Raw genomic sequence first — 22,001 nt, 5'->3', positions numbered from 1 at the left:
TATGGAACCTGAAGAGGCCAACTCCTATAGCCAGACAGGAACCCCAATGAAATAGTCACATCTACCACCCACAAAACTTGCAACCTAAAATTTATCCTGTCTATGAGAATGCAGACATGGGGGAGGGAGCAGAGACGAAGTTAATGGCCAACCAATAACTGGCCCAACTTGAGACCCATCCCATGGGCAAGCACCAATCCATAGCACTATTAAAGATACTCTGTTACGCTTGCAGACAGGAACAATTTGTCCTCTGAGAGGCTCCACCCAGCAGCTGACTCAGACAGATACAGACACCCACAACCAAAAAGTGGATGGAGCTTGGGATTCTTATGGAAGAATAGGAGGAAGGATTGTGGGCCCCAAAGGGTATAAAACTCCACAAGAAGACCAACAGAGTCAACTAACCTGGACCCTTGAAGCTCTCAGAGTATGAATCACCAAACAAAGACTATACACAGGCTGAAACTAGGCCTCACAAGTCATATGTAGCAGAAGTGCAGCTCGATCTTTATGTGGGTCCCAAAAAACAGGAACAGGGGCTATTCCAAAGCGGTTGCCTGCATGTGTGATTATGTTCTTCTAGCTGGGCTGCCTTTTCTGACCTCAGTGGAAGTGGAGGCACCTTTCCTGGAGATTTGAAGTGTCAGGCTGGGAGCAGGGATACCTAGGGGGGCACTGTCCAGAAGAGAAGGGGATGCGGAAGGGGGAAAGATTGTGGGAGTGGGTGATCTAGGAGGGGGGCAATGAGTGAGCTGTAGAGTGAATAAGTAAAAAAATTAAATTAAAAATTAAATTAAGAGAAAAGGCACAGCTGAAAACAATATCATGATTTCTATATTTGAATTATGTGAGCCACAGTCCTTTTGGTGTACTAGACTTAGGCACATATCTAATATTCAATTTCCAGGTCATTTTATATTTGACTTATGGTGATATTTGCATAGCAAGCATATTTGTTCTTTTCATTGAACTGCAAATCCTGTAATGGCTTTATCATTATTTTTCTATACTATCTTTATATAAAAATATTTTCATCTATCTTAAAGGCACATTTGTCATATTTTTATAGCCCAATATTTTTCATTTAAACTTGAGAAGAAGAATGTGAGGGTTCTATGTAGTGGGTTATCCGGATGCTATTTGTATTCTGATGTTAATTCTGTTTCCTCCACAGGGGTTTGCCCCAAAAAGCATGTACTCAGGTGATCTCCTATGACCCTTCTCCCCATTTTGACTGGACAATAAAGGCTAGAGCATGTGATTAGGCAGTGGAAGAGAAAGGTGCAACTGGGTTTGAGATCTGCTGAATCTAGGCATATAACTTATAATTATAATAACTGGATTGTAGGGGTTTTATATGGGTTTATTGAGGTTGGAAATTCCTGAAACAGTCTTGGGAATGGCAAAGTGCATGGCAAATGCAAGGCTGTAGTCCTGTTGTCTAGAAGCTCTGCAGCACTGCAGACAAGGGCTCACAGATGCATCTCCCAGAACACATGAAATGTATTGCATTTAAAATGAGAGGAATTTACCCTTAGCTGTTTTCTTTCTTTAGAGACATGAGGTAGCTCTTTCTTCAAAGAGGTGTCGTATTTATTTCTTTCAAATATTTCACAAAATGCTTCTTTTAATTCTTCTTTGATGAATTTGTTTAGAGGCATACAATGGGAATCACTCTGCCTGCCCTCATCAGTTTGCATCAAGGACTCTTCTGAATGTGAAGGGAAACCGTCATGGTCGTCTCCATATTTTTTCTTTACTTTTTGTTGTAGAGATGTTCTCTGCAGGAGAAAAGATGGAGGGTTAATTTGCTTGGTTTCCCAGCAGAAGTTCTTTTTCTTGAGGTGATTGTTTTTTAAATTACTGTTTTTAAAAGTCACAGGGTATAGACCCAGAAAAAGTTATAAGTATTTAATTTTTAACACTTAAACTTTTTAAAATACACTCAGGTGGTCTTAAGTCACATGACTTAACCTATTCTAGAATGAACTAAAAATCATTAACCTGTGGCCTTAATTGTGTCAGTGTTGTAGTAAACCAATGTTATGATGTGTGACATATCAAAAAACATGAATTAGATGAGATTTAACATGAATAAACAATTCTCACATCCAAAGATTTGACCTCACCTACCTCTCTCATCAGAGAACTTGTAATATTGCCCCTTAGGAGTGTTTATTAAACTATAATTCTCTTTCTCAAATTAATGATAATGGTGTCTCAAATTAATGACTTTTTCTTGATAAACATCAATACGATAATATGTTTTTACTTTATACTGTTAGCACATAGCACAATTTAATTACCTTTTTTTTTTTTTTTAAAATCCAGCATGGGGTAGAGTTGTTTAATTTACCATTAAGTGTTCTGATCTCAGGATTCTTTTTCCTTCTTTTTATTTAATCTTGTTTTTTTTACACTCCACATTTCATTCCCCTCCCAGTCCACCCTCCAACTGTTCCACATGCCATACCTCCTCCCTGCCCCCACCCATCTCCACACGGAAGTCCCCCCCGCCAACCCCCCCAGACTTTTAATTACATATATAAACAGAAGAAAATGATTTTTTAAAGTATCATGTAAGATTTTTCTTCAGTTAAAAACTTAGCTTAACTATTTTTTAATTTTTCCATGTTTACAACACTTTATAAAGTGCTGTTGGGGGAGTCATATTTCATCTTAAATAGCACATATTAGACTGGTTTGAAGTCACAAACAGTAGAATGGAGTTCTATTTAGTGTGTCAAACAGCTAGAGACACATGACTGTATGAATTCAGCTGCATCTGAGAGAGTGAAGAAGCAGTTTGTAAAAAAGAAAACTTTGGGGTAATGATGAATAAAGCCATGTATGCCTATTATTCAGAGACAGACAAATTAACAAACAATAGAAACAAAAAGTGTAAGAAAGATCAAGTCTGTTCTGAAAAAATATTTCAGCATCAGTGTAAAGCTTTTTTTAAAAGGTGAGGGAGAAGAGATCAACAAATTCATGTCCCTTTCACGAGGAATCAAGCCGTAGGCACAACAAACACAGAATTTTATTTCAAACTGCATGCTGTGACCATGTAGCACAGGACGATTTGTGCTACATCAAGTTCTAGTACTGTCTACTGTCCACTTGTGACAATACAACCAGTAAATAGAGTGACTCTAACTTCAAAGGTCATATTCTGGAAAGTCAGACTCTCTTTCTAAACATTGGTGACGATTCAATTTCTCCTAACTGGGCTGCCTTGTCTAGCCTCAATAGATGTCCCTCAGCCTACTGTGACTTGATATACCAACCTGCTTGATATTAACAGAAGGGCTCTCCTTCTCTGAGGACAAAAAAAGTGCAAGACTGAGGGAAGGGAGATGTGAGAAAGGGACTGAGAGGAGAGGAAGGAGAAGAAACTGCGATTGGGATGTTAAGCAAATAATCAGTGGAAAAACCTACCATACACTTTGAAAAGAAAAAGAAGATAAACATTTGTAAGTGTCTATACTAAACCTGTAATGTAAAATGCAAAAAATGCAAATATACACAGAAGTCAGAAACATTTAACATAAGCAAGAGGGAAGATATAACTTAGAATTATTTCATGCAACTCTATAATCTGTCTGCATTTGTTGCTATAGAGTATGGTTGTATTTTAGTCATATGATTTTTTTTTTGAAATATGTAAAATGATGTCTCATTTTCTTAGACTTTAGCATGCACTTACTGCATACTTCTAATTCTATGTTTGTTTGTACACTTACCACTTCCATGTCTAACAAGTCTCTTCTTTCCTGACAGCTATATCTACTGTCTGGTTTGTTATTATTCCTTATTTTACATCCTTGATGAGAAATGTGTGCATTTGGGTTAACATCATGCTCACTTCCTAATCTGTTATTGTCATATTTCATGGACACTGAAAATTGCTCAGCGTATTCTTGGAAATGAGAACATGAGGTGCTGGGACATGATTAAGGTTGGGTGCCTGGAGGGGAACTCTCTGCAGCACTGTAGGCTCAGGTGCACAAATGCATCTTTCCCCTGCTGAGCAAACACAGACCATTCCACTGAGGACCACCTACCTGTAAGTCTGCAGTTCCTTTAAAGGGACCAGGTAGTGGCTTTTCTTTAGGACAAATAATAGACTTTTTACTCTGTTCGTGAACCACCTCCTTTAAGTCCCTTCTGAAGAGGTCCTGCTCCTGCTGTGTCTCCGTCACGTGTGCTTGCAAAAGAGCCACCTGTTCAACACACATTTGCCTTAATTCATTCCTGAGTAGCTCACTAGTTTTCCTCACATCCTCTCTAAGGAGTTTCCTCATCCTTGCCTGCTCTGTGGCCAATTGCTCCATCAGTATTTCCTTTATGTCATTCTTGAGGAGTCCCTTCAGTTGCTCATGGCGCCAGTCAGCTTGCTCCTTTATGTATTCATTCCTCTTGACTGAAGAATGTCTTGAATGCATGTATGCATCTTTCCCTTCATGTTCCTTCTTTTTCTCTGTCATTTTCTGATAAGAAGAAGAAGGGAAATTAATTCGCTTGGCTTCATTCTCAGATTTGTCGTTGTCACTGTTTTGCGACACTTGTTTTCAAAATGATTTTGTCCTTACAGGTTATAGGGAACAGAAAGGGAAAGTCGAAAGTACATTTCAAAAATTCTTCATTTCTTAGGTTACTCACAAATCACTGGGCTATCATCAGCAACTGAAAATGATTATCTACACCAAGAGTAGGAGACAAATGATGAATCAGCAAGCTTTCTCAGCCCTGCTTGAAGTAAACAAATCTTGTGGTGTGTTAAATTTACCAAAAATAGAGGATGTCATTGTCCAGCATCAATAGGAAGAAAATCCTGTGGTCCTGTGAAGGCTCATTCCCCCAGTGCAGGGGAATGCCAGGGTGTTGAGGTGGGAGCAGGTGGGTGGGAGTGGGAGCATCTTCATAGAAGCAGGGGGAGCAGGGGTAGAAGGGAGAAGGGGTAACATTTGAAATGTAAATGCATAAAATATCCAAGAAAAATAAAAATTTTAAAAAGTCAATAAACCAAACACTAGTCTGAAAAATAAATCTTTTATGTGAATCTACTGTTGCAGTAGGTTGAACCATTAGAGTCTGACAAGACTGAAAACTAGGTCTTAAAAATCAACCCTGCAACACTAAAATGATATTTTTCACTTTGAATATATTTTTAAGGTCATCTGGGACTTCAGACTGGCAGTGTGATTTACTTTTAAATTGAAATTTGGGCTTTCAGCCTCATGTTTCAATAAGAACTTCTGTAAGCGTTCTTGTTTTCGCTCATTTAAAAGCCATAAAAAATACTAAGGACATACTTTCACTTGAAGGGAATGACTTAAAATTTTCATCAAAAAATGATAAGATAGCTTGAGAGTAAAGAAGATATTACTCTTCAATCATAAAAGACTTGAAACAGTCGATTGCAAGGCATGTTTCAAGGTGTGTGTGAAGAACCACTGTCCCAGTGGACAGTAGATCTTGGGCACTTGTGGTTTGAACACCACCAAACAAAGGCCATTGGCACTAATGAAAGCGACTTCACCAAAAACCACTTTTATTTTGATGTTGCTGCTTAGAGAAAGTGAATGCTTTGATGAAACCGTTGGAAACATTCTTCCAGTTATAAATTTTATTATCAACATTATTTTAAAGGGCTTCTAAAACATAATTAAAATAACAGAAGGTCTCAATATTGGATGATTTATAATAAAGATTATAAGATTAAAAAATTACCAAAAGTAATGAATTGAATAACTTTAACATAACAAAAAAATTCTCAAGCACAAAGATTTTTAGACCCCCTCACATCTAAAATATTGTAATCCAGACTCTACATACAAATATTTTCTGGACATTAGTAAACTTTGAATTTTGCAAGTGATTTATAAGCCAAATCAGCAAACCCATTAAAAAAGCATAGCGAATTTCTATTTTAGTGATGAAAATAGATTTATTCGATGGAAATAACCTGTAACATTTGAAAGTTTATGGGATCTCACAAGTCAACAAATCTGAGCTAACCCCTTCTTGACAATGGGCTTCGTATTGTTAACGATTGCTAACTTGAAGTGTCTAATGAGCATCATTGTTGCCTGTTTTAATAAATCCATTTTATTTCTTTTTTTTTTCATTTTTTTACTCTTTTTTTCTTTTCTTTTCTTTTTTTTTTTTATTAACTTGAGTATTTCTTATATACATTTTGAGTGTTATTCCCTTTCCTGGTTTCCGGGCAAACATCCCCCTCCCCCCTCCCCTTCTTTATGTGTGTTCCCCTCCCCATCCTCCCCCGCTTGCCGCCCTCCCCCCAACAATCTAGTTCACTGGGGGTTCAGTCTTAGCAGGACCCAGGGCTTCCCCTTCCACTGGTGCTCTTACTAGGATATTCATTGCTACCTATGAGGTCAGAGTCCAGGGTCAGTCCATGTATAGTCTTTAGGTAGTGGCTTAGTCCCTGGAAGCTCTGGTTGCTTGGCATTGTTGTTCATAAGGGGTCTCGAGCCCCTTCAAGCTCTTCCAGTTCTTTCTCTGATTCCTTCAACGGGGGTCCTATTCTCAATTCAGTGGTTTGCTGCTGGCAAACGCCTCTGTGTTTGTTGTATTCTGGCTGTGTCTCTCGGGAGAGATCTACATCCGGCTCCTGTCGGCCTGCACTTCTTTGCTTCATCCATCTTGTCTAATTGGATGGCTGTATATGTATGGGCCACATATGGGGCAGGCTCTGAATGGGTGTTCCTTCTGCCTCTATTTTAGTCTTTGTCTCTCTATTCCCTGCCAAGGGTATTCTTGTTCCCCTTTTAAAGAAGGAGTGAAGCATTGACATTTTGATCATCCGTCTTGAGTTTCATTTGTTCTAGGCATCTAGGGTAATTCAAGCATTTGGGCTAATAGCCACTTATCAATGAGTGCATACCATGTGAGTTTTTCTGTGATTGGGTTACCTCACTCAGGATGATATTTTCCAGTTCCAACCATTTGCATACGAATTTCATAAAGTCATTGTTTTTGATAGCTGAGTAATATTCCATTGTGTAGATGTACCACATTTTCTGTATCCATTCCTCTGTTGAAGGGCATCTGGGTTGTTTCCAGCTTCTGGCTATTATAAATAAGGCTGTGATGAACATAGTGGAGCACGTGTCTTTTTTATATGTTGGGACATCTTTTGGGTATATGCCCAAGAGAGGTATAGCTGGATCCTCAGGCAGTTCAATGTCCAATTTTCTGAGGAATCTCCAGACAGATTTCCAGAATGGTTGTACCAGTCTGCAATCCCACCAACAATGGAGGAGTGTTCCTCTTTCTCCGCATCTTCGCCAGCATCTGCTGTCACCTGAGTTTTTGATCTTAGCCATTCTCACAGGTGTGAGGTGAAATCTCAGGGTTGTTTTGATTTGCATTTCCCTTATGACTAAAGATGTTGAACATTTCTTTAGGTGTTTCTCGGCCATTCGGCATTCCTCAGCTGTGAATTCTTTGTTTAGCTCTGAACCCCATTTTTAATAGGGTTATTTGTCTCCCTGCGGTCTAACTTCTTGAGTTCTGTGTATATTTTGGATATAAGGCCTCTATCTGTTGTAGGATTGGTAAAGATCTTTTCCCAATCTGTTGGTTGTCGTTTTGTCCTAACCACAGTGTCCTTTGCCTTACAGAAGCTTTGCAGTTTTATGAGATCCCATTTGTCGATTCTTGATCTTAGAGCATAAGCCATTGGTGTTTTGTTCAGGAAATTTTTTCCAGTGCCCATGTGTTCCAGATGCTGCCCTAGTTTGTCTTCTATTAGTTTGAGTGTGTCTGGTTTGATGTGGAGGTCCTTGATCCACTTGGACTTAAGCTTTGTACATGGTGATAAGCATGGATCGATCTGCATTCTTCTACATGTTGACCTCCAGTTGAACCAGCACCATTTGCTAAAAATGCTATCTTTTTTCCATTTGATGGTTTTGGCTCCTTTGTCAAAAATCAAGTGCCCATAGGTGTGTGGGTTCATTTCTGGGTCTTCAATTCTGTTCCATTGGTCTATCTGTCTGTCTCTGTACCAATACCATGCAGTTTTTATCACTATTGCTCTGTAATACTGCTTGAGTTCAGGGATAGTGATTCCCCCTGAAGTCCTTTTATTGTTGAGGATAGTTTTAGCTATCCTGGGTTTTTTGTTATTCCAGATGAATTTGCAAATTGTTCTGTCTAACTCTTTGAAGAATTGGATTGGTATTTTGATGGGGATTGCATTGAATCTGTAGATCGCTTTTGGTAGAATGGCCATTTTTACTATATTAATCCTGCCAATCCATGTGCTTGGGAGATCTTTCCATCTTCTGAGGACTTCTTCAATTTCTTTCTTCAGGGTCTTGAAGTTCTTATTGTACAAATCTTTTACTTGCTTGGTTAAAGTCACACCGAGGTACTTTATATTATTTGGGTCTATTATGAAGGGTGACGTTTCCCTAATTTCTTTCTCGGCTTGTTTCTCTTTTGTGTAGAGGAAGGCTACTGATTTATTTGAGTTAATTTTATACCCAGCCACTTTGCTGAAGTTGTTTATCAGCTTTAGTAATTCTCTGGTGGAACTTTTGGGATCACTTAAATATACTATCATATCATCTGCAAATAGTGATATTTTGACTTCTTCTTTTCCGATCTGTATCCCCTTGACCTCCTTTTGTTGTCTGATTGCTCTGGCTAGAACTTCAAGAACTATATTGAGAAAATAGGGAGAGAGTGGGCAGCCTTGTCTAGTCCCTGATTTTAGTGGGATTGCTTCAAGTTTCTCTCCATTTAGTTTAATGTCAGCAACTGGTTTGCTCTATATGGCTTTTACTATGTTTAGGTATGGGCCTTGAATTCCTATTCTTTCCAGGACTTTTATAATGAAGCGGTGTTGAATTTTGTCAAATGCTTTCTCAGCATCTAATGAAATGATCATGTGGTTTTGTTCTTTCAGTTTGTTTATATAATGGATCACGTTGATGGTTTTCCGTATATTAAACCATCCCTGCATGCCTGGGATGAAATCTACTTGATCATGGTGGATGATTGTTTTGATCTGCTCTTGGATTCGGTTTGCCAGAATTTTATTGAGTATTTTTGCGTCGATATTCATAAGGGAAATTGGTCTGAAGTTCTCTTTCTTTGTTGTGTCTTTGTGTGGTTTAGGTATAAGAGTAATTTTGGCTTCATAGAAGGAATTCGGTAGTGCTCCATCTGTTTCAATTTTGTGGAATAGTTTGGATAATATTGGTGTGAGGTCTTCTATGAAGGTCTGATAGAATTCTGCACTAAACCCGTCTGGACCTGGGCTCTTTTTGGTTGGGAGACCTTTAATGACTGCTTCTATTTCCTTAGGAGTTATGGGGTTGTTTAACTGGTTTATCTGTTCCTGATTTAACTTCGGTACCTGGTATCTGTCTAGGAAATTGTCCATTTCCTGCAGATTTTCAAGTTTTGTCGAATATAGGCTTTTATAGTAAGATCTGATGATTTTTTTAATTTCTTCTGATTCTGTAGTTATGTCTCCCTTTTCATTTCTGATTTTGTTAATTTGGATACACTCTCTGTGTCCTCTCGTTAGTCTGACTAAGGGTTTATCTATCTTGTTGATTTTCTCAAAGAACCAACTTTTGGTTCTGTTGATTCTTTCTATGGTCCTTTTTGTTTCTACTTGGTTGATTTCAGCTCTGAGTTTGATTATTTCCTGCCTCCTACTCCTCCTTGGTGTATTTGCTTCTTTTTGCTCTAGAGCTTTTAGGTGTGCTGTCAAGCTGCTGACATATGCTCTTTCCTGTTTCTTTCTGCAGGCACTCAGCGCTATGAGTTTTCCTCTTAGCACAGCTTTCATTGTGTCCCATAAGTTTGGGTATGTTGTACCTTCATTTTCATTAAATTCTAAAAAGTCTTTAATTTCTTTCTTTATTTCTTCCTTGACCAGGTTATCATTGAGTAGAGCATTGTTCAATTTCCACGTATATGTGGGCATTCTTCCCTTATTGTTATTGAAGACCAGTTTTAGGCTGTGGTGGTCCGATAGCACGCATGGGATTATTTCTATCTTTCTGTACCTGTTGAGGCCCGTTTTTTGACCAATTATATGGTCAATTTTGGAGAAAGTACCATGAGGAGCTGAGAAGAATGTATATCCTTTTGCTTTAGGATAGAATGTTCTATAAATATCTGTTAAGTCCATTGGGCTCATGACTTCTCTTAGTCTGTCTACGTCTCTGTTTAATTTCTGTTTCCATGATCTGTCCATTGATGACAGTGGGGTGTTGAAGTCTCCTACTATTATTGTGCGAGGTGCAATGTGTGTTTTGAGCTTTAGTAAGGTTTCTTTTACGTATGAAGGTGCCCTTGAATTTGGGGCATAGATATTTAGGATTGAGAGTTCATCTTGGTGGATTTTTCCTTTGATGAATATGAAGTGTCCTTCCTTATCTTTTTTGATGAATTTTAGTTGAAAATTGATTTTATTTGATATTAGAATGGCTACTCCAGCTTGCTTCTTCTGACCATTTGCTTGGAAAGTTGTTTTCCAGCCTTTCACTCTGAGGTAGTGTCTGTCTTTGTCTCTGAGCTGTGTTTCCTGTAGGCAGCAGAATGCAGGGTCCTTGTTGCATATCCAGTTTGTTAATCTATGTCTTTTTATTGGGGAGTTGAGGCCGTTGATGTTGAGAGATATTAAGGAATAGTGATTATTGCTTCCTGTTATATTCATATTTGGATGTGAGGTTATGTTTGTGTGCTTTTCTTCTCTTTTTTTGTTGCCAAATTTTATTTCTTTTTATGTATGACTATGTATATATGCACATGTATATGTATAGATGTATGCACACATACACATATATGTATGTACATATATAGACATTTATATATGAATGTGTGTGTTTTAGGTAACTGTGTACATATTTCTTGAATATTTGCATGTAGAGTCTGGATTACACTTTTTTAGATGTGAGGGGGTATAAAAACTTTGTGTTTGAGAATTGCTTTGTTATGTTAAAACTATGAAATTCATATATATATATATATATATATATATATATCTTCACCATGCTAAGTATGTCGGTGTTGATTTTATCTCTAACACTGGCACTAATGACAATTAGAAACATGTGGCCCATACATATACAGCCACCAAACTAGGTAAGATGGATGAAGCAAAGAAGTGCAGGCTAACAGGGATGTAGATCTCTCCTGAGAGACACAGCCAGAATACAGCAAATACATAGGCGAATGCCATCATTAAACCACTGAACTGAGAACAGGACCCCCATTGAAGGAATCTTAGAAAGGACTGAAAGAGCCTGAAGGGGCTCAAGACCCCATATGAACAACAATGCCAAGCAACCAGAGCTTCCGGGGACTAAGCCACTACTCAAAGATTATACATGGACTGACCCTGGACTCTGACCTCATAGGTAGCAATGAATAGCCTAGTAAGAGCACCAGTGGAAGGGAAGCCCTGGGTCCTGCCAAGACTGAACCCCCAGTGAACGTGATTGTTGGGGAGAGGGCGGTAATGGGGGGGCTGGGGAGGGGAACACCCATAGAGAAGGGGAGGGAGAGGGGTTAGGGGGATGTTGGCCAGGAAACCGGGAAGGGGAATAACAATCAAAATGTAAATACGAAATATTCAAGTTAATAAAGATGAAAAAAGAAAGAAAGAAAGAAAAAAAGAAAGAGAGAAAGAAAGAAACTAAGAAAAAACTAACTCTTTAAACTTGCCATGAATGTGACTGGAAAGAGACTACAAATTTTAGTCCCAGGGAATGAACTCTTTTAGCCTACCCTCACATGCTGGTTATCACAGACACATTTTTCATAATGTCAGTAACAATCAGGAGGCTTAAACTTACCACACATATAGCATTAGGGGACATTATATAGGTGAGAGAGTGCAAATTATTCTGAATTAAATTTACCTCAATTATAGACAGTCTACAGATAAGGTTTAGCAGAATTTTTCTAGATTCTAAGAGTTTGTTTATGTAAATATACACCTAGGTGTCTTCATGCATGTGCTGGAGCCCTTGGAGGCATGAATCAGCCATCATAACCCTTGGAATTTGAATTACAGGTGCCTGTATGTTACTATGGGGATGCTGAGAATTAAACCCAGGTTCTTTTGAAATAGTAGTAAGGGTTTTCAATTCAGAGTTATCTCTCCATCCCTTTGAAAATAAGTGTTACAGTTTATGTGTAAACATATTATGCCTTATAAAATATTTCTAGATAATTATTTGTCAAAATTTAGTCAGAAATAAAGATACAATGGTTTACGAAGGAAAATTCAGGTATAATTGGTATGAACTGCATATAGAATGAAAAACTGTTCAAGTCATGTACACATTTCAGGAATGAAAATAAAGAGATGGATATAATATGTTTGAGAGTCATGCATAACTTGTCCAAATACAACCACTATATGCTTTATGGATATATGATTATATATAGTATATATAGTATAAATGAAGTACAAGTATTGGATTTAAGCCACTGTTTTATGCTAGGAAAGAATTCAAATGCTGAACCACCACCACTGTCTTGTAATCGAAAGTTCTTAAATTAACAAATTCTAGCACCAGGTATGCAATCCTATATTCCAGAATGAACATGTAATTCAAACCTTCTTATATAAACTCATATAAAGCACCTTAAAAACACTAAAATCTTCATCACAGTGTATGACAAAGTGTTGAGTAGATGACATTTGCTGTGAGTTGAGAGATCAGAGTAGCTACATCCATTGAGTTTTATCAACATGAATGCCTAAACACGACCTAAACAAATATGACACCAACTAATGTGGAAAGGGAAAGCATTGGGCCTCAACTCTATATGAAGAACTATGAGCAAATGCCAAGAGGGGAATAAATCGTCTTCCCCAGGGAAGAGCCTCTCTGAATGAATTTATCAAATACAAGTGGCCACCCCTGACATCATATATGTATATGTAAAATTATAATGATTGAGCATGTTGTATTTATGTCCTTAGGAATATGTATGTATGTATGTATGTATGTGTATGCATGTGTGTATGTATGTATGTATTTAGCAACTAAAGAAAAAGAGGCCATGGATTTGAAAGCTAAGGGTCTATGGGAGGAATTGTGGGGAGAAGAAAGGGGAAATAATGATGTAATTGTATTATTATTTCAAAAACTTTTAATTAAAACAGCACAAATTGGATCTTTAGCAAACAGATGCACATATGTGCCTCATATGTAAAAGGAAACTTGTATACACACTCAAAACACGTTGGATTCAGCTCCTTGTAGGTAACTGAAAATCCATATTGTTGAAATCTTTGAAATTTTGGTGGCTAATTCAGTTTATGTAAGCAACTATGCGTGTCATCTCTGGGACACATTTCTGTTTTAGACACGTCATTTTGAAATAGTATGTACAAAACAAATATATGAGTGTGAAATGTGTTCTTGTTTTAATATCCAGTTTTCTCTAAGGAAGTGGAAGATGAGGTGAGGTTGGACTAGTGGCTGAGAGGATGTCTCGGTTTGCTTCCTGATGCTGTGGTAAAGATGCATGAAAGAAAGTAACATGGAGAGGAACAAAATTACTTGGCTTCTATATCTCAGATCAGAATCTATTGAGGTAGGTCAAGCAGGAGTTCAAAGTAGGAACTCAGGCAGAAGCCATGGATTCTTAGCTGCTTACTGGTTTGCTCCTTGTGTCTTTCTCAACCTGTTTTCATATACAACCCAGGACTGTCCACCCATGGGCAGTACTGTCTATATTCAACTACCCTCCCCCAACACCAATCATTAAGCCAGAAAATATCCCCACGCTCTTGCCTACAAGCAATCTGATGAAGACATCTTCACAACTAAAGTTTCTCTTCAAGGCCATGATGTTATTTACTTGGTTGGAGAAAACAGAAGATAGAGCAGAATAATGGGCAGGCAAAATTCAGTAAAGGATAAAAGCCAATGTCTTCAGTTTGTTACATGAAATCTGAAGCACTCAGAAATGTTTCGAGCAGTTTTAATAACTCTTGCTTTTATGTGGGACCATGTAGCCCGCACTCTTGCCCGTCCCAGCTTCCTTTTGTTCCACCATCCTTATCTCCAGGACTGGCCACTGCTAGTCCTGACCTGGCTTCTCTTTCCACCTGTCTTTGCTTGGGGGGAGGTAGGAAGGCTCACTACCAGGCCACTCCTGAGACTCTTGAATATGTGAGTAAAAGAAACACACACACACACACACACACACACACACACACACACACACACACACACAGCCTTATTACCTTAACTTGCTAGGCACAATTGCTAGGAACAAATATCTCCTGCCTGGAAATATGTCCCCCTCCAATTTTATTATCTCCGTCTCTCCTACCCTACACTTCGTGGCTTGTTCCACTAAGACCCTTCCAAATTTTGGCCACCTGCCTGTAGTGGAGGCCACAGGCCCCTGAGGCCTGGCATGATTGCTGTCCTTTTTCCTCTGAAGCATGGCAGAAAAAGCCTTTGTCTTTCCTTGAGTCTCCCTTTTCTTCCTGGGATCCAGAAATCTCACCTGTACCCTCCACCCAGCAACCCACCCCCTCCAGCTTTCTTTATTGACAAATTAAAAACCAACTGAGGAACAGGATTTTAACTTCAGGACTTCCCTCTACACAGAAAACTTAGAAAGCACAACTGAGCTAATGCACACATAGTAAAAGGTGAACTTATTTGTAGAGATGTATAAGGACCTAAGAATGTATGTATCTGTAAAATTCAATAAATTTATACTTCTATGATTCAAACTGATATAAATTCTGGAATATTTAATTTAAAAATGCAAAGGAGAAACAAGCCAGAGTATTCAACTATTTGATTAGGTAAATCTAGAGTGGAAAAACTGTGGTACGGTTTTCATTTCAGTCACATGACCCTGGATGCATTAGATTTACTAGAATTTGCTATGTGTCTACCAACTAATCCCCACTTCCTTAGAATATTGTTTGTTCTATTATCACTTGCAGAGCCACCATGTTTGGTCTTTTCATATCAACTAGAATGATTCATGGCCTTTATTTTTACTATTATTTACTTTCAGCACATTTGTATGAATTTTTCCTCTGGTGTTTGCTTTTCAGTTTGGAATCTTCAGAGCCCCTAGAATCTATTGTTTTTGCTTAAACCTTAGATGATGACTGGCTAATGTATTCCTAGAAGTGGGAGCATAAAAGAAATGAAAGTTTTTTTTCATGATTTGGATTTTTCTGTTGTTTGGAAAATATTTACCATACTGCAGAGACACGCACAGAGGATGATAACTTTTCCTTCACATTCAAATATGCAATTTTTCAGATCACAGGGAAAAGAATTACCTTCAAGAGTTTTCTTTGTTTGGGCTTGTCAGGAATTGGTGCTTTACTAAAACAGACATTACTTTCAGAGTTTTCAGACATTTTACTAATTTTCTTCTTTAAATCCTGCCTGAGCAGCTTGTTAAGATGTGCATACTGGAGTGCACTCAGCTGGGCCCAATCCCCTTCCTCACTCACTTTTGCAGAAAGATGTTCTGATTGTGTAGATGTGTATTCTGTGTCACAGTTAGTCCTTACTTTTTGGTTTGGGGGCATTTCTTGCTGAGGAAAAGATGGAAGATTAATTTGATGATTGCGTTATTCTGAGTGCCCTTTATTTGGAGCGCTTAAGTTTTTAGGATGACTAACTTTACAAGACAAAGGTTTTGACACAGAGAAAGCAGAAAATGGTAATTGACAGGTAAATTTATGCATATCTATGATCAGCTACACATGTCACTAGACTAGCATTAAATTAGGTAAAAGCCTATGACTTCCACATTCAGTGTTTCAGCATACCACGTACACCTACACTGATGGGAAAAAATGATAACACAGAATACTAGCCAGAAAAGTATCAGGGAACAGTAAAGGACATTGTCTTCAGGTTGGTCCATGGAATCTGAGATACCCAGAATACTTGTAAGGCAAAATTGACTTCATATATGAGAAAAAGATAGCCTTAACTGTAAAATGCACATGATTTACAGAAGATATATATACATGAGACACATTGACACCTGTGCCTGGAGCAGATGTGATCCCACAGCTCTCTGTAACCACATCTACTGGGGGAGAAAACTGGACTCTCAGTAGTTGCACAATCCTGAGAGCTCAGGGTAGGCCACCACTTCTGCTACATTTCTGGACCAAAAGGAACCTGCCTAGAGTCCTCTGGACACTGGAACCAAGGAGCAGTCAGGGACAGGGTCCTTCCGATCTCTGCCTGTGCCCAGAGATTAAAGCCAGTCTCCAGGAGTTCTTACACATATGAGAGCAGAAGAAAGACCGCCACTTCTGCTCCAAGGGAGCCAAATGGAGTTCTCAGGTCACAGGAACCCAGGAACAGCCTGGGACAGAATCCTGCCAGTTTCTATCTGCATCCAGAGCTAACCGTGTGACACAGATCTCTGACTAGACAAGGCTTCCCAATTATCTCCCTACTTTTTCAATATAGTACTCAAAGTCCTAGTCAAAGCAATCAGACAACAAAAATACATCAAAAGGATACAAATCGAAAGGGAAGAAGTCAACATATTACTATTTGTAGATGATCTAATACTATACTTAAGTGACCCCAAAAGCTCTACCAGAGAACTGCTAAGCCTGATAAACAACTTCAGCAAAGTGGCTGGATATAAATTAACTCAAATCAGTAGCCTTCCTCTACTTAAAGGATAAATAGGCTGAGAAAGAAATTATAAAAACTACACCCTTCACTATACTCACAATTAATATAAAATACCTCGGTGTGTCTCTAACCAATCAAGTGAAAGATGTGTTTAACAAGAAATTCAAGTCTCTGAAAAAATATATTTAAGAAGATCTCTCAGGCTCCTGGATTGGGAGAATCAATATTATAAAAATGGCCATTTTGCTGAAAGCAATCCAGAGATTCAATGCAATCCCCATCACAATTCCAACTCAATTCTTCATAGAGTCTAAAAGAGCAATTTGCAAATTCATCTGGAATAACAAAAAAAAAAAAAACCCGGGAGAATGAAAAATATCCTCAACAATAAAAGAACTTCTGGGGGAATCACCATCCCTGGCTTCAAACAGTATTAGAGGACAATAGTGATAAAAACTGTATGGTATTTGTACAGAGACAGGCAACAAGATTGGTGGAATAGAATTGAAGATCAAGAAATGAATCCATACATCTATGCTCACTTGACCTTTGACAAAGGTGTTAAAACCGCCCACTGGGGGAAAAAAGATAGCTATTTCAACAGATGATGTTGGTTCAACTGGTAGTCATCATGTAGAATAATGAAAATCATTCTTATCAGCCTGCACAAAGCTCAAGTCCAAGTGCATCAACAACCTCCACATAAACCTGGTACACTCAAACTAATAGAAGAAAAAGTGGGGAAGAGTCTTGAACACATGGGCACTGGGGGAGATTTTCTGAATAGAACACCAATGCCTTATTCCTTAAGATCAAGGATTCTCAAATGGGACCTCATAAATTGCAAAGCTGCTGTAAGTCAAAGAACACTGTCATTAAGATAAAATGGCAACCAATAAAATGGGAAAAGATCTTTACCAATCCTACATACCATAAAGGGCTAACATCCAATATATAAAAAGAACTCAAGGTAGATTCCAGAGAACCAAATAACCCTCTTAAAAATGGGGTACAGAACTACACAAAGAATTCTCAGCTGAGGAATAGCTGAGAAGTATCTAAAGAAATGTTCAAAATCCTTAGTCTTCAGAGAAATACAGTCAAAATAACCCTGAGACTCTACCTCACACCTGTCAGAATGGCTAAGATCAAAAGCTTAGATGAAAGCAAATAGTGTCGAGGATGTGGAGAAAGAGGAGCACTCCTCCATTGTTGGTGATTGCAACTGGTACAACCATTCTGGAAATCAGTCTGGAGGCTCCTCAGAAAATTGGACATTGTACTACCTGAAGACCCAGCTATACCACTCCTGAACATATACCCAAATGATCCTCCATCATATAACAGACACATCATCTACTATGTTCATAGTAGCCCAATTTATAGGAGCCAGAAGCTGGAAAGAACCCAGATGCCCTTCATCAGAGGAATGGATACAGAAAATATGGTATATCTATGCAATGGAGTACTACTCAGTTATCAAAAACAATGGCTTCATGAAATCCATAGGCAAATGGATTGGATGGAACTAGAAAATATCATCCTGAGTGAGGTAACCCAGTCACAACAACAACAACAACAGCAAAAACCCAACACATGGTATGCACTCACTGATTAGTGGATATTAGCACAAAAGCTCAAATTACCCAAGATACAAATCACAGATCACTTGAAGCTCAAGAAGGAGGACAACCAAAGTGAGTGCTTCAGTCCTTCTCAAAAAGGGGAACAAAAATATTCATAGGAGGAGTTATGGAGACAAAATTTGGAGCAGAGACTGAAGGAATTATACGCATACATTCTAAAAGCATATAGCCACCTGAGTTTTGACAAAGAGGCCCATATCACACCTTGTTGCAAAGACAGCATCTTCAACAAATGGCAGTGATTAAACAGGGAAGATACATTTAGAAGAATGAAACCTGATTCTTATTTTCTCACCCTGAACAATATCCGTAGATATCCTGTTAGATATACATGTTTTGGTTCTTTTTTTTTTTTTTTTTTCGGAGCTGGGGACCGAACCCAGGGCCTTGCGCTTCCTAGGCAAGCGCTCTGCCACTGAGCCAAATCCCCAACCCCGATATACATGTTTTAATTGGAATAGCCATAGAGGTCAGCACTAAACTGACAACTAATGACGTAACTATCTCATTCAGTAAGTCCACAATTAGTGTGTGTACATGTACACTCATCAGAGAAGATTAATTTGGCAGCTGATGGTGATTAGCAGAGACATACAACTTGTCTCTGCAACATGTCCTAAATGAAACACGTACCCCACTACCCTCTCTTACGGCTCGTGAATCATTGCAGAAGAGTGGGCAAAAGAATATAAGCACCAGCGCACCGCCTAGAGCCCGCCGCTCAGAACGACGGCTGGCGCATGCGGCCTGGCTGAGCACTGGCTCCGCGAGTCACGGCGCACGCGTTGGCCTTGCTGTGGCTGACACGAGACTCTGAAGCCCGCTCCAGGTTAAAAGAAAAATGAAGTACAAAATAGTTACTGGTGGTGTTATATCAGGAATTGGAAAAGGAGTTATCGCCAGCAGTGTGGGCACAATACTCAAGTCATGCAGTTTACATGTAACAGCAATTAAAATTGGCCCCTATATTAACATTGATGCAGGAACATTCACTCCTTATGAACATGGAGAAGTCTTAGTGCTGGATGATAGTGGAGAAGTTGACCTTGACTTGGAAAACTATGAGCAGTTCCTTGATATCCGCCTCACCAAGGACAATAACCTGACCACAGGGAAGATACACCAGTACGTCATTAACAAGGAGCGCAAAGGAGATTACTTAGGGAAAACTGTTCAGGTTGTCCCTCACATGACAGATGCAATCCAAGAGTGGGTGATGAGACAGGCGTTAATACGAAGACGAAGATGGCTTAGAACCTCAAGTGTGTGTTATTGAGCTTGGTGGCACGCCCTTCATTGAGGCCTTTCGCCAGTTCCAGGTCAAGGTCAAGAGGGAGAACTTTTGTAATATCCATGTCAGTCTGGTTCCTCAGCCAAGTTCAGCAGGGGAACAGAAGACAAAACCCACCCAGAACAGTGTTCGGGAACTTAGAGGACTCGGTCTGTCTCCAGACTTAGTGGTGTGCAGATGCTCAAATCCTCTTGACACATCTGTGAAAGAGCCGGGTACCCTTGCTTTTAGAAGAGCAAGGGGTTGTGGACTACCTTCTTTGGAGACTTGACCTTCCTGTTGAGAGACAGTCACGGAAGATGCTGATAAAGTGGAAGGAGCTGGCAGACAGATATGATCGCTTGCTGGAGAGCTGCTCTATCGCTCTTGTGGGCAAATACACCAAATTCTCAGACTCATGTGCCTCTGTCAAAAGCTCTAGAGCACTCTGCATTGGCGATTAACCACAAGTTGGCGATCAAGTACATCGATTCCACAGACCTGGAGCCGAGCACCCTGCAGGAAGAGCCTGTGCGCTACCATGAGGCCTGGCAGAAGCTCTGCAGTGCTCATGGAGTGCTGGTTCCAGGAGGATTTGGTGTTCGGGGAACAGAAGGAAAAATTCAAGCAATTGCCTGGGCTCGGAAACAGAAGAAGCCTTTTTTTGGGTGTGTGCTTAGGAATGCAACTAGCAGTGGTAGAACTTTCAAGAAATGTGCTGGGATGGCAAGATGCCAATTCTACAGAGTTTGACCCTAAGACTAGTCATCCTGTGGTCATAGACATATCAGAACATAACCCTGGGCAAATGGGTGGAACCAAGAGGCTAGGCACGAGGAGAACCCTGTTCCGGACCAAGAACTCAGTCATGAGGAAACTCCATGGAGACACAGACTACTTGGAAGAAAGGTACCGCCACCAATTTGAAGTGAATCCAGTCCTGAAAAGGTGCTTGGAAGAGCAAGGCTTGAAGTTTGTTGGCCAGGATGTTGAAGGTGAGAGGATGGAGATCGTGGAGCTGGAGGACCATCTGTTTTTTGTTGGAGTGCAGTATCACCCCGAGTTCCTGTCCAGGCCTATCAAGCCCTCCCTACCCTACTTTGCCCTCCTGGCCTCTGTGGAGCGGCTCCCACATTACCTTCAGAAAGGTTGCTGGCTCTCACCCAAGGACACTTACAGTGACAGAAGTAGGAGCAGCTCCCCTGACTCTGAAATCACTGAACTGAAGTTTCCATCAATAAGTCAGGACTGATCTGGGAGTGCCACAAAGCACTGAGAGAGTGGCTCTTCCCTACATAACTACCTCACAGTTTAAGACAAGTGAAGCATTGATGAGGAAACACTTGAGGACTAAAGGAGGGTCATGTGGAGAACTGGTGACATCGTGCTGTTTGGCAACAGTGCACTGCTTCACTCACCGCCTTATTACATAGACATGGCAACAACACCCACACATTGTCTGGAACGCTTAACTTTATGTGGGAAGCTCTAAATTACTCCAAAAATGTCACTCATTAAGACTTGGTTCTGTGTTTTTAAAGAAAGGTAAAATTGTTGAACACAGGAAAATAGTGCTCTATATTCAAGAACTACCTAAAATCCACAAATCTCTTTTCTATCTCTCTGAATTAAGAGCTACAGGGAAAAAAAAAGACTCAGTATAATTAGTAACCTTGGAGGAAAGAAGATGTTACTTGGAATGAAGTCAGGGAGATGCCTGGTGCTAAATAAAACTCAGTGACCAACTTGAAAAAAAGAAAAAAAGAATATAAGCGCCAAAAGTGATGGATGACTACAAAGAAGCAATGTTTTCTGAAAGAAACAGGGCAGTTGAATATATGAGCTTCACAGCAGTTGTGATAGCTTCTGTAAGACCTGTGTGAGTCCAAGTCACAGAAGAAAAACAACCCAGTTTGAAAAAGAGAGGTGACCCTGAAGTGTCACCCCTGCTGTGGAGCTAAGGGCAGTAGTTGCTGTGAGAAGGACGGTTAGTTTTCTTAAGGGTGTAAGGGACTCATGTTCCAGTGGCAAAACAAATCTGACTCTAAGAAATTTAGAAGCCAAACTGAGGATACAAATTTGATTAGTAGGAAAGAGGAATGTAATCTTTGAGGGAATGTGTGATGAATGTGATCAAAAAACGTTGTATGAGATTCTCAATGACCTAAAAAGACACGTAAATCTAGAGAAATTTCTCAAACATTTAAAGTAATTCAGGGTAGAATGTTAAAACAAAACAAAACAAAAACCAAGAATTCAACGGTCCCCAGCCTTACCTCTTTAATACAGAAATATGGCGTCTTCTCTCAGTTACTGACTTGTTGCTTTGAAGCCACTGCACGTGAGATCACAAGGCTTAAGCATATATCTAACATCAAATTTTCAATTACTTATGTTTTGGCTTATTACATCAAATATCATTTC

At 39.4% G+C, this 22,001-nt stretch overlaps 1 protein-coding gene and 1 pseudogene across 3 annotated transcripts in view; one reads left to right on the top strand and one right to left on the bottom strand.

Annotated features, from left to right (window-relative positions):
• Potea (POTE ankyrin domain family member A) overlaps positions 1-22,001 on the bottom strand; it is a 142,151-nt gene that overhangs the window by 19,031 nt on the left and 101,119 nt on the right. The window contains exons 13-15 of one of the 3 annotated variants that reach the window (XM_087574849.1): positions 4,314-4,493; positions 4,068-4,226; positions 1,536-1,784 (exon numbers count right to left, since the gene is read on the bottom strand). In XM_087574849.1, coding sequence (XP_087430975.1) covers positions 1,536-1,784; positions 4,068-4,226; positions 4,314-4,493 — 588 coding nt within the window. Of the gene's footprint in view, positions 1-1,535; positions 1,785-4,067; positions 4,494-20,754; positions 20,854-22,001 lie in introns of those variants that run through there. The other 2 variants (XM_087574850.1, XM_087574848.1) reach the window with 2 other exon arrangements.
• Positions 19,120-20,829, top strand: Ctps1-ps1 (CTP synthase 1, pseudogene 1; annotated as a pseudogene).

The sequence above is a fragment of the Rattus norvegicus genome, chromosome 10 (genome assembly GCF_021556685.1).
Source record: "Rattus norvegicus strain SHRSP/BbbUtx chromosome 10, alternate assembly SHRSP_T2T, whole genome shotgun sequence".
Lineage (NCBI taxonomy): Eukaryota > Metazoa > Chordata > Mammalia > Rodentia > Muridae > Rattus > Rattus norvegicus.
This window is presented reverse-complemented; position numbering and strand designations above follow the sequence as displayed.